Below are 17,459 nucleotides of genomic sequence, written 5' to 3' on the forward strand. Positions count from 1 at the left end.
AGTGCGCACCCCCTGGCACATTGGAAAGTTGGCGCCTGTAGCTCCAGCCCCGGAGTCGGTGCCAATACAAGGAGCCGAATATTAACTTCTGAAGAGCCGCATGTGGCTCTGGAGCCACTGGTTGGCCACCCCTGGGATAGAAGAAGGGGGTTCCAAGAGGGTCATGTGGAGAAGCGGTAGTTGGGAAAAATACAAGTGTAATCAGTGGCTTTGAAAGAGAGTGCAGCCAGTTATAAATGAACTTCATCCCAGCTGGAGATGATCTGGGTGGTGTGGGCAGGAGGGGGTCACATTTTCCCTGAGCCAGGGAGCCTCAGTGTTTCAAATGTTCAGGTGGACTTGGCTGGAGAGAGCTGGTTTAGCACTGGACTCAAGAATTAACATTTCCCGACTCTCCGCTTGGCTTGGCTGCTTTTTAATTTGATTTACTTAGTTTACATTTTATTAACATGTTTTTCTCTGCATTTAATCTGTGCCATTTGAGGTTGAGCACTTGTGAAACTTCACTTCTCAGACTGCAGGTGCCAGTTTTTCTTTAGTGCTTCAGAGCTTTCTGAATGATCCTGTCCAGTAACTTTCTAACAGTTATTCCAGCTCATTTGATGCTGGGAATTTACCTTGAATTATTCAACCCTCATGCAAACCCCAGTGAACTGCATCTCTTTGTCAAGCAGTGAAACCAAATGAATTTGCTAATGTTCCGGCAGTATTCTCAGCTTCTCCCCCCCCTTCTTCCACCAATCAATCCACTCTAAGGCTATAGCGACACTAGAGACCTTACAGCGGTACCGATCTCTCGTGTAGCCAGTCTATGCCGACGGCCCCATCAACATAATTAAACCACTTCCATGAGCGGCGGTAGCTATGTCAGCATGTCACACCCCTCAACAACATAAGTGTTGCCGACATAAGTGGTGTAGATATGGCCTCAATTATTGCATGAGGATTGGACCTCCAGACAGAAGAGAACTATACACTGATTTCCAGTAGCCCTAGTTAGTGCAGCCTCTCCTCTTAGTAGTCCTGTTTTAAAGACACTCACTCCATTATTTTATTTTTATTTTTTTTAAAGAGATCCTATCTGATTAATATAATCATAGTGAATGTTTAGGACTGTGTTCTAAAAGAATCCTATTGATTGTTTAGACCTAAATTTTAACCTCTGACCCATAGGTGCTGGAACTAGTGGTTCTGGGGGCGCTGCCGCACCCCTTGGCTTGAAGTGGTTTCCATCATATACAGGTTTTACAGTTCGGTTCAATGGCTCTCAGCATCCCCCACTATCCTAGAATCATAGAATATCAGGGTTGGCAGGGACCTCAGGAGGTCATCTAGTCCAACTCCCTGCTCAAAGCAGGACCAATCCCCAGACAGATTTTTACCCCAGATCCCTAAATGGCCCCCTCAAGGATTGAACTCACAACCCTGGGTTTAGCAGGCCAATGCTCAAACCACTGAGCTATCCCCCCCCAAGCAAAAGAAAAACTATACAAATTGTTCCAGTACCCCTGCTCTGACCCCTTTACAATTTTCTGTGTGTGTGGGGGGGGGTCTGCCATATTCTAAATCTCTTCTTTATAAATATCTAAAGTGAACCCACCTTTTCTGAGAAACTTTCAACAACGCTATTTTGGTGTGTCTCACACATAATCAGTGTTTGAGCTCCCCCTGCTGGTGTGCACTGATGCATTTGGTGTTTAATGCTGTTTCTACATCTCTGCACAGTCCAGCTTGCATTGCCAGTGAACAAAGAGAAGAGGAAGTGAATCCAAGGCCCACCAGCTTGTTCCTTTAGCGCTGGAGACATAATAAAATGGAAATTTATATGTATACAACAGTCATTTGTCCCTGATACAGGCGACAGCCTGGGTCTGAGTCAAGTGCGTAGTGTGGGTTGTGGCTTTTGTTCTACATTCCTTTAGCTGAGTTCTGGGTGGATTTGGTAGCGCTTCTACTCTGTGTTGTTGGAATAGAAGTTCTTGCAGAGATGCTGTGCCCACAGAGGCCTAAAAGACTAGCTGAGCGATAAGTACAGTTCAAGTGTCCTCCCCGCCCAGGCACAGGAATATGGGCATCTCTCTGGAAACCAGACACAGGAGTGACCGAGCACAAAAAGAGTTTCAAGACAACGGTAGGGAATAAGCCCAGGGTCCAACATACACTGAAATGTTGTGTTATATGCAAGTGTTGTGTGTCACCTACCTCTCCCAATGAATCCTTCACCCTCAAACCCAGATCTCTGCTGGGTCAGATGGTAGATATGTGCTAGCAGGGCAGCCTCACCCAGTCCCCTCTGCCAGGTGCTGTGAGGTTCCATTCAGCTTGGGAGAGGGAGACTGTGGTCCCCATAAGATTTCATAACCCCTTTCCTCCTCTAATGTCTCCCCTCCCTGACCTGAGTTCTCTGAGCTGCCATGGAACCCTCAGGCCCTGGGGTGATCCCCCCCGACACCCTCCTCAACAGCCACGGAGTCCTCAGGCCCCAGGGCGATCCCCCCCGACACCCTCCTCAACAGCCACGGAGCCCTCAGGCCCCGGGGCGATGATCCCCCCCCCCCCCCCGACACCCTCTTCAACTGTCACTGAGCCCTCAGGCCCCGGGACGTTCCACCCAACACCCTCCTCAACGGCCACGGAGCCCTCAGGCCCCGGGGCGATCCCCCCGACACCCTCCTCAACTGTCACTGAGCCCTCAGGCCCAGGGAGCTCTGCCAGATGACCCCCTTCCCCTCCGCTATGGAACCCTCAGACCTGGGGTGTTCTGCCCAAAACCTCTCCTCAGCTGCCCCAGAGCTCTCATGCCTTGGTGTTCCACCCAGTGATGCCTGTTCCCTATTCCCAGCTGCCACGGATTCTTCAGGCCTTGCTGTTCCACCACCTGACAGCTCCCTGGACAGCTTTTGTGTGATGGTTCCTAAGGCATCTCCCCATAAATGACACATGCAGTCCATCACCCCCTACTCCCTCAAATACAATCTGTTTTACAAGCTCTTTGGAAGCTGTTTAACCAGCTGGAGAAAGGAAATGACCCTTACCCACATTGCCTCCCGAACTTCCTTATTTATTTCAGCCTCTACCCTTACTGACACCAAGCAAGGAGCCTAGAGAGGGAACATGACCAGCTCCAGGTGGTAATATCTTAATTTATGCCCTGGATGAGGTGCTCCTGTAGGGGCTTGACTACAGATACAGGATTTACCATGGGCAATTCTTGATATAGCAAAAATCTTACTGCCATCTAGTGAGAGAAGGCTTAAAGGTAACTGGAATTCTGATGTGATGACTAACCACACAAGCTCTGCTCCTTTGGTTACCACAGTATCCTCTGAAACCGTGATGTGGGCACTGCTTGTAGCTGGAAATTTCATGTGGCATTCACTCTCTGTATAGTGCGTGTCATGTTAGTAATGATAGCACATTCCACTGCTACTCTCAGTGCTGATCTCTGTGGAGCTTTGAGGCCCTCTGATTGGTGTTTGCCCATGCTTGCTTTTAACCTTCAGGGTTTTAAAGGAGATTCTTCTTACTGAGGCCTGGTCTACAGTACAGACTTAGGCTGACGTAAGGCACTTACGTTAAACTAATTATGTCAGTGTCCACACTACAGCCTTGCTCCCAACAATGTAAGTGCCGTACTACACTGACATAATAACTCCAACCTTCACGAGAGGCGCAGGGCTTATGTCGGTCTATTTAGGGTAATGCAGTGTCCCTGTAGACACATTGGGTTACTTACATCATCTGTTGGCTGTCATTCTTTTCAATTTCATGGCTCCCTGCTGGAGTGTGAAATTGACAAGAAAGCCTGGCTCACAGCTCAGACTGTCACCTGGGGATCGGTGGGGCCTCCCTGCTCCCAGCCGGGCTGCCAACTGGGCTCCCCAGCTGCACCAAAGGTCACGGCTCCCTGCTGGGAACCCGGTAGCTCCCAGGCTTCAAGCGCAGAGCAGGGAGCCGAGAGCCCAGGGGGTCAGCCTGGCTCCTGGTGGGGAGCTGCATGTGGAGCTGAGAGCTCGGGCTCTTGGCCCCCCACACCGCCCCTCTTAAATCGGTGGAAGCGCTCCTGATGAGAATGTGCACCACCGGCAGTAGTGTGGACATGAACCACCACAGTTGACCAGACATAGATCGGCTTAAGTTTGTAGTGTAGACATGCCCAGTGTCCTAAATTCTACCTTCCTCTGATGACAGGAATTGGGACCTGCTATGGAATCCTAGTTAGATGTTTACTGAAATATTTCTCCCTGTTTTCAATAAATCACAGAACTGCCCTGAAATTGCAGACAAATTGTACTGATGGATTTCTTTCAAACACGTTCTCTGTGTCTTTGAGTCTTAGAAGTGAGTGTCATCCCCTGCAACCCCAATGCATACACCTTTGCTTTGTAAACAGAGGTTACTCACTCCTTCCTTTCATTTTATTTATTTTTTTCTTTGTAACAATCCTCTAATGTTGTGCATCCCTTGGGGTAATTCCCTTTCCTGTCTCTCTGAAACACTCTCACAATCTCTCTTGCAGCTAAATAATAAATGAATACAACAAAACTCTTCCCCATCAAAGAAAATCATTTTAATTACAGATTTTGTTGTCAGCCTTTGTAGTGCCCCCTTTACTTTCACTTTAACTCAATTCTGTAGCTTGTGTTCAGTGGCCTGGAGCAGATTAATAGCTTGCATGGAGGATGAGCTCCCTAGGGCAAGCTTAAGAGTTGAGAGAGTACTGAATGACACCACATCTCTTTAAATACTTCATACCTTCTTTGAAGTTTGGGGCAGGTTCTCTCTCAGGTGCCCATGTGTAGCTGTCATCAGCATGGGATGAACAGAGAATGGATTAATCTCCGCTCTCTCACACACTCACCGTGTCTTTGTCAGCCACAGCAACACCTGTCTTGAAATGTTTAACCAATGGAGGGAACAATCTAATGATTATAACACTGGGTGCTGTGATTTGGTTGCTATGATTTCCCCCTTCCCCCCTTTTTTTTTTGGTAATGAATTCTTGGGGTGATTTTGCTTTTATTTATTTATATAGAGATATATAGATATATATTTCCTCTTCTGTTCATTCATTTTCCAGCCTTGTTTTCTTCCAGGTCTTGTTGCTCTCCACCTTCTCCTCCTGTGTTGCTGTGTGACGTGTCCTTTACTCCGCCTGCTTCGCTACCATCTCATCTCAATCTCAAGCCGTAGACAACTCGATGGTGCAGCCTCTTTCATGAGAAATCAACCTGCTTTTGATTTTGGTTTTTTGGTTTTGTTTTTAATTTTCTTCAGAACTTCACCTGAAAGGGAAGAGACAGTGTTAATTCATGGGTCTCTTATTCCATGCTAAACCGAGTCCGAGAGAGAAGGCTGGGCTGGTGAAAGGGGCACTGTTGGGTTAAAAATCATGTATGCAAAGAAATTCCCCTTACCTGTTTTACTAAAGACTTAGGCCCCAATCCTGCAGACTGCATTGTATGAGTGTACCTCTGCACCTACGTGAGGCTTTAATTAGTCTCTACAAGGGCGCAGGGTTCCATCCTGCAGCTTTCAGGATTGGGGCCTTAGATGGTTAAAATGGAGTGAGCTATTTCTAAAATCTGATTGATTTAAAAGGATCAGACTGTCCTTACTGATGTTGTCTACGTTTTGCACTTTCTTTATCTTTTCCAGTGAATGCAGACCTAGTAAATTCTTGTTTCTAGTTGATTTCACTGTCTGGTTCATATGGTCTAGTTCTGTGCTGCATTGTTTGGATTGCAAACACAGCAAGAGAATGCTTATGTTCAAGCCATATTTTACTTTATGAAATTTGGTAAAAACTTGTAAAACCCTAACTGACCTCACAATTTCCCTTTTAAGAGAAGAATCGAAAATAATTGTTGGTAACTAAACAACTTGTTTCTCCTGAATTGGCTGCTGTTTGATGATGCATTTGTTTGTTTTTTATTACATATGTTGGAGATGAACATGAGCTAAACTCAGATTCCAACGCTCCTAAGCCTTGTGATTAAGAATTTAAGCCCAATTTGGATCCAGATATTGTGACGAGGCCCCATCTTTCCAGTGCATTGAACTTTTAGCAGGGTTCAAAATCAGGGTCCAAATTTTGCAGCTCGGGCTCCTCTGTTGCATATGCTAGTGATTGGGTGAATCTCTAAAACGGTTCCTAGACTCAGAAAAAGCCCAAAGATTGATTCTTATCTGAACCTCTTAGTTGTGCAAAATTGTTCTAAAAAATCTCTCCCTACCAGGCCTCTTTGAGAATTCCAGTAGTTCCTGTTATGGGGTTGGGCAGAATAACCTTTCATGACATACTAGAGTGCTTCTGATCCCAGCTACAAAAGTGGGCAGTTTTCCCAACCTAAGAAGGCTTGTGGTGTGGGCTTAGGGAGATGTTTTGGGTTGGTTCCTTGCCCATCCCTTATATATAATGAGTTGTCCCCTCTCAGCAGAGACACCAATGCTGCTATTAGAGCAAGGGGTGACCAATGTCTTGTATGAGAGGCCCTGCTGCTTAGTACTGCAGTTGGTGATTGGTCGGTGCTGCAGCAAATAACCTCCTTCCATACAGGATATGCAGAGTGGTTTAGATAAAGAGGACGCCACACCCTTTTGAAATGACAAGTGTGCCATGTTACTACAGTAATAGCTTTTGATGTTTGTAGACAAGGACAGGAGCATACTCTGATGACCAATGCACTAATCCTACAAAAGTGTACACATGCACTTAATGTATGCATTGTGAATAGTCCTCCTAAAAGTCTATGTGATTACTCACAGGGCATAGCATTAAGCATGTGGGTGAATCTTTGCAGGGTCAGGGCCCTACCGTTTATATTGGGGCTACCAGAACCTATCCTTTTTCCTTTGCACTCTGAGAATGCTCCTCTCTACATCTGTAAACGTTCTCAGTGCAACCCTGGTCTACTCGTTGGTTCGTTACAGAGTTGGAGAGTGAAGGGCCAAACACAGAACCACAGTGCTGAATAGTCTTTGTGGTGCTGAAATGATTGGAGAAGACTCATTGGGAAAAATAGTTATTGCTGGTTTAGAAAATGTTTTTAATCTTGAAAACAATGTGCTGGGGCAGGAATGTGTGAATTGGGGAGGAGATCATTGAGACCCTGTTGCATTAAATCATGTGCAAACAGAAGGGGGTGGAGAAGAAGGGCAAACAGACCCTACTAATAATATTAAAAATAACTGTATGGAGGTGGAACATACTCGGAGCTCAGAAGCTGTGAAAGGTCAGACTGTCCATATGAAATCTGCTACCTCTGGCTGAGTGTGTACCAGAGACCAGAAGAGCACCTTTTCTGTAGTACATGACCAGCAAAGAGTTCACCCTGACACAAGCAGTTAGTTCTCCTTGGCTGGAAGTCAAGCATTCTGTAATCTTTTTTCTTATGGCTTCAGAGCCTGCAGGTAAAGTCCTGCCTGTCTAGTTGAGACCTGTTCTTTGTCCTGAATCCCCCATGTTTTCCAGCATGCAGGGGGAAATTGAACAAAAAGGCACGAATGCACAGGCTTCGAGAGGAGCAGTTTTGCAGAGTTCTGTAGGATGTAACCCTTGTTGCCGCTACCTTGGGAGAGCCTCTTGCTATATGGGATTCTGTAGTGACTCACAAAACAATCGCTGCTCTTGCGTTAAACGAGCACCGGTTTCCTCTTTCTCTTTGTTCCAGGCGGTCCCAGGTAATTGAAAAATTTGAGGCATTAGATATAGAGAATGCAGAGCATATGGAAACCAATGCGTCCGCAGGCCCCTCCCTTTCCAGCGAGACACGTCAGGGCAGGAGCGAGAAGAGGGTTTTCCCCAGGAAACGGGTAAGCCTTTCGTTTCTCTCTGAGGTAGGATGAAGGCACCTGCCTATGTTCTTGGAGGATGTGGTGTTGGCTGGCGGCTCATATTTAGTGCTCTCCCTAGTACAGCTAGGGTTGTCCTTGGCTGCAGGTCCTCACTGGCAAATCTCTGTGCATGGAGCACAGAATCTAGAGGTCTTGGGAAAGGGGGTGCATGGAGCACAGCGGGCAGGCCTCAAGCACGAGTGAGCAGTGCAGATTTGCCACTCACTGCCCAGTCTCCTTGCTTTGCTGGTGGGATCAGAGCAGAAGACAAATCACCTTTCTCTCTCCCTCCCTCCGGGATAGAAAAGGGAGGCATCAGATCTGGCATGGAAAAAACACAGCAGATGACATGAAGTATTAATAAAAAGAAATTAACTAATAGAAGTATGTGATCTTGAAAATCCTGTAGCCTAAAGTGAGTTTAGATGTCCTGGCGCCAGTCTAATGCCTCGGACTCTGTGTCCAGAAGAGCCATGTGCTTCTAGAAGCACATGAAGAAAACTATGGTGTGAGCTCATTAATTTGAATTGTGGAGTCTAAGAAATGTACACCACTGGGTCTTTGACGTTGTGAGAGATGGGAGTTCCTGTTTTGGGTTAATGTTGTGGTAATCTGGGCTAATTCTGTTTTCAGGACTTCACCTCTGAAACTGCAGCAGTAGGATCCATCCTGGAAGTCTCAGCTTCCCCTTTGTCTCCACACCGTAGAGCAAAATCACTGGATAGAAGGTCCACTGAGTCCTCCATGACGGTGAGCCCAAAAGGTTTTTTCATTCAATACTGGCATGTGGGAATGAAGGCATTGGCACGGTGTTCTTGGTGTGAATGGAAATGCTACGTCTCTTTCAGATGTTAGCCTTGTGAGAGCTCCTCTGCCATTGCTGTCAACCTCCACGGTGGACTTGGGGCCAATTCAGATCTGGTGTAAACAGCTGCAATTCCATTGACTCGAACCCAATCTGAATTTGACCCGGAGTATGTTAGAAGCTAGACCTGGAAAAGAGAAATCCTGTAATTTATCTAGTCCATCCCCCTGCCAGGGCAGTGGAGAGGCAGAGACCTGGAGGAGGGGTTCGTTTTCCTAAGAGCAAGAGCTGATTTGGAAACTGGCTCCTCATGTCTCTATTTGGCAAACAATTTTTCTGTGTAATAGTCAGTTACCTGAGTGTTATGGTTTGCCATACAGGTGCCATGTGCTTAAAGTGACAAATCAACCCAACCATTACCAGAAAGGAACACTCCCTTCTTCTGTTCTCACATACTGTGTCATTCCCACCTGAGGTGGCTTACTCTACATCAGACCATTTCAGCAGGTTGCAGGTTAATACAATTTCCTGGGTCCCATTCAGTGCTCCAGAATCCGATCAAATGCAAGTTCACTACTCCCATGCAGTCAGATAACAACCCTTCAGACTTGGTGTATTAAGAAAAATTAACAAATGAACATGGAAGTGTTCTTAAAAGCGTTACGTTGTGTATTTATGCAAAGTAGACATCAGTGGAAGAAAGCTTGAGAGGAAAGTTTGGAAACTGAAATCCGTAGCTTCCTTCCACTTGCAACCAACAATGTTAAAGATGGGCAGTAATACACAAAGCTTCCCCAGAACGAAGTTCTGTTCCTTCTATTTTGCTGTGCAATAACACAACCCCCTTATGTTTAAAGTCGCTTCGCAGGCCTGCATTTCTTGACAACAAAGGTCTTTATTTACCAATGTGAGTACAGCACAGTTTTAGAAATAATGATTTTTGCAACACAAAATTTCAGTAAGGCTTTGTATTTCTCTGTGATTCAAATGCCAACCAGACTTAAACAAGGTTAGCAGAACAAAATGAGACAACTTCAAGCAGTGCTTTCCTCCCACCTACTCAGTGTTGTATGCTAGTGGGTGGTATAAATGTGCATGCTGCTCTGTGCATAAGACCCCTGACCCATTATAAATAAGTGCTACATGTTTGTCTGCAAACAGCTTTTGTTCGAGCTTTGTGTACAGACACGCACGCCCACCCAGCATGCGCTCACACACAAAGCATTGCATTTATAGATCAGTTTTTACTGTAGGATTCGTACATCTACAAAAACTCTTTATTTTTATACCGTTAGCACTGTTCCCAAGTTACTTAGTATTTGCGCAATTCAAGAAGCGTGACTTTGTGTTAACCATTTAGTTAAGGCAAGGAATTGCATAGTCCAAATAACAGGATATGCACTGTTTCCTGCACCACTTATCCCTTTATTTTGCAACTCCTGCTGTTAAAGTAACAGAAGTTGAACAATTCTGTTACCAACCTCATTCACTCACTGGTTTATTTCTTCCCCTCTTTTATAACTTTGTGATTCCAAGTTTCCCCTGAAGACTTGGCTAGTCCTATGGGACTGGGACATTTATTATCAGGCAAGTCTTTCTTCTCAGACACAGGCTAAGAGTTGCATTCACCCACTTCACCTTTGTTGTCAGGGTTTCTTTGGTTTGTGGCGCATCATTCATGTGTGGATGAGGCACTGGGGTCGAGTCACTTGGGTCCCTCTTAGGTCCATGTTCCGTCTGTCCCTTTGTCCCCCAGTCTGTGTGCATCCCTCTATTTGACCTGGTCATCATGGGCCTTCTAGTTCCACCAAGTTGTTAGTTCCAGCGTCTGGCTCTAGTTCTTTGTACAAAGGCACTGACCCCCCTCCCCCCCTCCACATGTCTGTGCATGGCATGCAGCAAACACTGGGTGCAGTGACCGATTTGCCTAAGGGTATGTCTACCCTGCAGCTGGGAGTGAGCCTCCTAGCCTGGGGAGACAGACGCACATTAGCTCTGCTCAAACTGGCATGCTAACCTTTAGCAGCATTATGACACAGGCGGCAGCTCAGGCTGGCTGCGGGAATCAGCCCACCCAACCCCCTGGGTCTGAGCTCGGGTGGCTAACCTGAGCTGTTCTGCCCAGGCCACAATACCCATGCTGCTATTTTTAGCATGTGTCTTGCTACCGTGGCTTTTAAATCCTTCGCTTCACTAAGCTTAAAGTAAGAGCTCTAGTAGACTTCGAAGGTTTGCTAAGCAGGGATCTTACCCTACTTTAATAGAAGATTCTTCCCCAGGGGTGTCATTTGCTATGGTGCAAGGGGGGGGCAACTGCCGTCCCCCCTAGCCCCAGACTTTTCATAGCTTTGTATGGTCCACCCAACATTGCCGGATATAATATAATCACACACAGCGTTCAGAACTTTGCCCCTCCCAGAATTTTTCTGTAACGATGACCCTGCCCCTTCCCTTACAATTTTTTTTTCAGCAAGTAAGTATTCGGCCCTTGAAAGTCTGTAACATCTTCACTAGTTCTGCTTTCCTTTGCAAAGTGCTTGGTTGGGAACAAATGAACGTGGATCCAAAGTACAGTTTCTTCGTAGCAGTAGCGAGCTCTCCTCAACTCCCCATGGGTGACCATGAAGCTCTCCTCTCTAGACTGTGGCTCCCCAGGACCACTGGTGGTCTGATCAGAGCATCTCCTCCTCTCACAAGGGAATCCGCTCTTTCATTAGCTTAACAAATCCTAAAATAAAGATGCTGCAGCTCTCATAGCTTAGTGAGCTTGGTTTCTGGAAGCTCTGGATACTCAACAGTGTCTCTTACCTGTGCCAAATCCATGCAGCATTCAAGGTGCCTTTTCAACAGGTATTATCTGTTAGGGGCCAGTGGGCGTATCCCACCTGGTCATGCTATTGCAAATGCAGGGTGGTCTTGGCCATTGGTGAATCTCTTTCCTGTCTCCTCCTTGGATTCTGTAGTGTTTCTGGAGCAGTGTTCGGGTATTATTCCCCTGGGCTCTGTGATGCTGAACCGAGCACCTTTCCCCTTAAGGACACTCTCACTTGGGACAAACTGGATTTAATAGATTTCTGTTTAGATTTCCTTTCCCCTGTGTTCACGGCTTCCTTTGCCATTGCCAATAGATTTGTGCTCGTTCATTTAAACCTGGCTTCTCTCCTTCTTCTCCTTCTCCTCCTCCACTCCCAGCTGCTCCTCGGACTAGATCCTGCTGTGAGGTTTCAAAGCCGCAATGCTTGGCATCTGTCACTTTCATGACAACAGGTTGTGATGTCCTAAAAACAGGATTCTAGCTTGCCTGCAGGCTGAAGCTGAAGGAGGAGCTGCTCAGCGAGGGAGGGAGAATATTTCCACCACCTACATTAATATGCAATAAACAGGATGCGAAATAAGAAACTTTCAGCTCACCCCTGTGTGGAAAAGTCCCCTCTTCAGAGTTAAAGGCTGTTCTTTTAGCCACAGCCTACTGTTAAATCCACTTATAAGGAAATCTGACCAGGGTTCCATATGGGGTTATGAGATGCTGGTACTCCCTTCATACAAACCTCTAGGGTATTTCACAGCCTCGTAAATAGGAACTCGGCCTTATGTTGATACGCACTGTACCACGTGATTGCCAGCTGCCAGCCATGCCGGGCAGAGTTTATAAATAGAGGCAAGGAGTGAGGGCAAGGAGGCTTTGTGGATGGGAGACTAATGAAGAGCCACAAGGATAAGGTAGGCCCAGGCTTTCTGATTGTGCCAGCAGACTCCAGGGTTTGGTACCTAAGAGCTAATTGGGTGGGGGGCAGGGCCCTTAGAACCTGCCTTGCTTTGGAGAAAAATCTCCTTCCCCGTCACCTCAGCGAAAGCGGCGGAGTCATGGATGTCGCTCCCCAGGTCTCATGTGCAATGCCTGGAGTTGAGCAATAATATGGTACTCTGGTATGCACGAGGGAGGCGATGCTCTGCCTCTCCCTGCCCCCATGGGGCATATCAGGGACCGCAGCTGGCACCGCTTTGGTGTGAAACAATGGAGAAACCCAACAAGATGTTCTGGTTAAATAGGCTGGACTCCATGTTGGTGGCGTCTTCTCTCCCCTCATCCCCCCCCAGTCGTCTTCCTGCTCCAGTAGCATAGACTAATCATATGGGGTCTGGCCAGCATGAAGCAAAACCTGGATCTTGGGTGACGGGAGGGGGTGGAAGTGGAACTTCTTGAGCAGGTTTCTGCTGGCTGTGTGCAGCTGCTGTCGGGGAACCTTGCACTTTGCTGAACCTCACCCTTGCCCCCAATCTCTGCCTGCCCAGCCAGCGCAAGGATTAGCATAGACACCTCCCCAACCCTCTTTTTACACTTAAATGGCAAAAGTCCAAAGACTCCTTGAGCAGGAGGCACCTGGCTCCTGCTCTTCTAGCCATGGGGGCTGTTTTCTTGCTTAGGGGAACTTTAGAATCAGAGAAGATCAGGGTTGGAAGAGACCTCAGGAGGTCATCTAGTCCAACCCCCTGCTCAAAGCAGGACCAACCCCAACTAAATCATCCCAGCCAGGGCTTTGTCAAGCCGGGCCTTAAAAACTTTATCTGATTGGGTTGCAAACCCTGAAACCAAAGCCTGATTGGACCCCGCTAGCTGGTCAACAGCCGCGACGATGTTGAGCTTTGCCCAACTAGTCTCCATTTGGAGACCTCCTATCTGCTTGCTTTCCCCCCGAGAGATGAAGAATTTCCATCTGTCTCACATCTGATGCTCCCGCGCAGGCCAGTTTCCTTGGCTTATTTTTTGCTCTCTGTTTTGATGACTCCTCCCTGCCCAGCCACTGGTGCACTCAGTTTTGTACACTTTGGGGGCCTTGGAGGAGAAAGTAGGACAGCTCTGCAGTCACCATTAAAACACCTGGCTAGTCAGTGGCTCCTTGTGCTGCTGTATGTCTGAGCAAGTGTGGACCAGAGAATAGCTTCTCCAGCTAGGCATCTTGGGAGCTTGACAGCTTTTCCTTACCTCTCTTCTTACTAGTCTCTCTTTCTTATGAAGGGGACTCTGTAAGAAATGGCAGCAGGGCACGTGTGTTCCCCTGCAAAATACCTTCTGCGTGACAGTGGCCGCCCAGGTGATACCTAATTGCTGAAACATCAAGGCCTTGTTTGCAGAAACCTTTTTCTTCACGTCTAGACAGGTTAAAAAGTCAGCAGCCTTGCCTATGCCAGCGTTCCCCGCTGTTGCTCCCTCTGGACCTCCCCAGCCTGGGGGGGAATCCCAGTCACCGTGGGGTAGGGGGGCAGAATCCCTCATGGGGGGGGGGGAGATCCCCCCCGGAGCTCCCTAGTCCCCCGTGGGCCCAAGGGACCCCCAGAGCAGGCAGCAGGGGAACCCTTGCAGCTCCCCAGCCTGGGGGAGAATTCCCCGCATCTCCCCAGCCGCAGCAGCTCCCAGCCAGTGGGCAGGGGCCGCAGCTCCCAGCCACAGCAGGGCAGGGTGGTGGACCCTCCTCCCTCCCATTTTGGCATGAACATTTTCAGTAAAAGTCAGGGACAGGTCACGGCTTTTGTGAATTTTTGTTTATTACGCGTGACCTGTCCATGACAAAATCCTAGCCTTAATTATATGGTATAAATCACTGCTGTGGGATTTCTCCGTGGTAGAGTTGGAAGCCGGCGCTTCATCTGAATCCTCGAAAAGCTCTAAATGTCTCCTTTTCTTTCCTCTCCTTGCAGCCGGATCTGCTGAACTTCAAGAAGGGATGGCTGACGAAGCAATACGAGGATGGGCAGGTAAGTCTAGTGGGACATGCTCTTTCTCAGCCACCGTCTTGGATGCTGTGGTCAGTCAGCATTCGTATGTAACCACGCATTAGCCCACCTGTAACATGGCATCCCTGGGGAGAGGACTGTCCCTTTTCCTTGTGGCTTGGTGCAGTTGTCTGTCTGCATTTCTGCACATGGCGTTGTGGCTATACGCAGAATCCAAATAAATGGCCCAGGGGGTGCAGCTGTGTGGCTGCTCATGTGTGGGCAGGATAGATTCTTCGTTAACGATGAACTCAAAAGGCTTTCAACCCTGACTGCTGACACCCGAACAGTACAGGAAGCTGCATTTCCAGGGCTTCCTACCTTGGTGTAGAACTAAGAGGGCCTGAACGGATTAATAAGGGAGAAGAGTGCGTGCGTGTGCGTGTGTGTGTGTGTGTCAGTGTCACACACACACACACACACACACACACATACATATATATATATATATATATATATATATATTTCGGGCTCCTTATATGCTTCATGTGCAGTGCTCAGCATTTATATAGCACTTTCCACCTTCCCACAGTAACAAATGCAAGGGTAGATCTGTATTAGCCCTGTTTTACACCTGGGGGAAACCAGATGGAGGCATCTTGGCAGACCGGTGTGCAGGGAGAACTCGGTCAAATCTAGAGCCTGGCTCAGGCCAGGCAGCCATTGCTATGTGAGCTCTGCCTATCTCCTCACCATCACCATGCGAGCAGGGTCTACCTGGGACAGGACTGGCTGGCATTCTGCATCGCAGAGGATTCAGGCCCCTGCATCTGAATGTCATTTAACAGGTTTCTAGGGAGTCGAGGTCAGCGTGGGCTGTAGCATTGGTTCTCTTGGCCTCATCTCCCTTGTGGCCACAGCCACCTCTTCAGCATCAGTAATCCGGTGCAGAACAGGCACCCTCAGAACCATGGGAACAATGAGAGAGAGCAATTAGATGAAATCAAAATGTCTCCATTAAGGCACTAATGGAAGCACCAGCTTCCCACCTCCCTCTCCTTCCCTCCCTGAGGGGTTGTGGTTAAGTGCTCAGCTCCCACAGTCTTAAAGGCTGGCAGCTGATACTGGGCTGTGATTGAGCTCATGTTACTATTTATAAATAATCCCCTCCCTTGATTTTCCCCAGGTCTTCCCCCTGCTTCCCCCCGATCTGTTTGAGGAGGTAGTGCGGGAGGGGGTGAGGTGGACTGCATAAGTTGGGGCTAGGCTACAGATTCTGAAGCTTGGGGAATTGGTGGGGAGTCCATCCTCTGCTCAAAGTGCCGCTACCATCAGGAGAGCGACTGACTGTAAAAATGACATCATGTTTGTGCCTTGCTTTTCTGCGCACCCAGTGCATTTGGTTTAGCAGTGCTCTCTTGCCTGCCACCACTGCAGCTCGGCCTGCTGGGTGAAGATCCAAGCTCTGCCCTGTCTATCAATCCCCAGCACTACAGACTGGAATCATAACTTGGTCAGCTCTTTTGGGGGGGGACTACAAATTGAGATAAGAGATTCAGGTTTGGCAGGGTTCAGTTCTCATCAGGAAATGTCTCTTTCCAGCCAAACAGGGCTGGAAACACAAGTGCATGTAACTGAGAGGCAACACTTACAAGGGAAAGCATAGAACTGTTTGATCTGGTTCTCTTGGATGGGAGAACTGAAATCTCCCTGGCAGCAAGTCAAGGCAATTAATATGGTTATTAAACAGTGATTTTTAGCTACAACATTTTGAAGGAAGTGCTAGGATGCGAGTTCTGAAAGAAACGCCTGTCTGTATCCATCCATTGTCTCTTGTCTCAGAGACCACTGGTCTGACCCAGTATGGCCATTTTTGTGTTACTGTTAGAAGCTGGGACTGGATGACACGGGATGGACCACTTGATAAATTGCCCTCTTCTGTTCATTCCCTCCGGAGCACCTGGCATTGGCCACTGTTGGAAGACAGGATACTGGGCTAGCTGGACCATCGGTCTGACCTAGTATGACCGTTCTCATGTTCTTATGTAAATTGTAAGCTCTTTGGATCAGTCCTTTTGTTCAAGCTTTGTGAAGTATCTAATGCAGTGGGGCCCATGGTCCATGATGAGGGCTCCTAAGCGGTAAAGTAATATAAATAATAGTAATAGTTCAGTACTTTAAATTGACAAAAACAAGGGGGAAATATTTGGAAATTATTGTGATTGATTTTTTTTTTTTTTTTGCTCTTAACACAATAGCTGTAATATGAAGGACCCTTGCAAACACAGTGGGTGGGATCCAAATAACTGTGATACTAACTACATGCAAAATGCAAGGCCTAGCTACATAGACACACTGCTGCTCTAGCAGGATTGTGGGGGCCTCTGAAACAGACAGGGAACACCACTGGAGGGGTCACAAACAAACTCTTTAAAGGAAAACACCCAGTTCCTATACACTCCAGAAATAAACAGGAATGTTATCTGTCCAAGTTCATAAATCATAAAGAACACGTCCTTCCGAGCCTAAGAATGCAGCCATTAAACACGGAGTCTTGTCAGTAAACTGCAAGGGTAGGACTCTGAAGGTCCAAAGGTAGCATATTTGTGATGACTTTTCTGGTCATGGCCCCGTGTTATCATTGAGTGATGGAGCCTTTGCAGCTCAGACTGTTTGCTCAACAAACGTCCCTGCTCAGACAGGAGAGGATCCTATAGATGGAAGTCACATGTTTGACTCACCTCAGCATCCCTTTCCCTCTCATTGATCTTTCTACTGGCTTTCAGCTGGGAGAGCTTGAGTACCCCCCCAGAGCACAGAGCTGGTAATTGCAGCCTGCCCAGCTGTTTATACAACAAAGCGGATGGTCAACTGGTCTACCTTTACCTTGGTGAGCTGTGAGGTGATACCGCAGCCGCCTCAGGCGTGGGAAAGGAACAGCTTGTTAAAGGGCCTGCCTTGTTTGTTTCCTAGTGGAAGAAACACTGGTTTGTGCTGACGGATCAGAGCCTGAGATACTACAGGGATTCCGTGGCAGAGGAGGTAGGCGTCTCTTTTCTCAGAGTTTAAACCCGATTCATTGCAGAGTCTGACAAAGTCCCAAATG

General features: G+C 47.5%; 1 protein-coding gene across 11 annotated transcripts in view; it reads left to right on the forward strand.

Moving 5' to 3' along the window:
- MPRIP (myosin phosphatase Rho interacting protein) overlaps window positions 1–17,459 on the forward strand; it is a 170,626-nt gene that overhangs the window by 113,737 nt on the left and 39,430 nt on the right. For 10 of the 11 annotated variants that reach the window (XM_008164738.4, XM_008164735.4, XM_042853101.2 and 7 more), the window contains 4 exons: window positions 7,674–7,815; window positions 8,470–8,586; window positions 14,339–14,395; window positions 17,327–17,395. In XM_008164738.4, coding sequence (XP_008162960.2) covers window positions 7,674–7,815; window positions 8,470–8,586; window positions 14,339–14,395; window positions 17,327–17,395 — 385 coding nt within the window. Of the gene's footprint in view, window positions 1–5,193; window positions 5,395–7,673; window positions 7,816–8,469; window positions 8,587–14,338; window positions 14,396–17,326; window positions 17,396–17,459 lie in introns of those variants that run through there. The other variant, XM_042853103.2, reaches the window with a different exon arrangement.

The sequence above is a fragment of the Chrysemys picta genome, chromosome 10 (genome assembly GCF_011386835.1).
Source record: "Chrysemys picta bellii isolate R12L10 chromosome 10, ASM1138683v2, whole genome shotgun sequence".
Taxonomy (NCBI): Eukaryota; Metazoa; Chordata; order Testudines; family Emydidae; genus Chrysemys; species Chrysemys picta.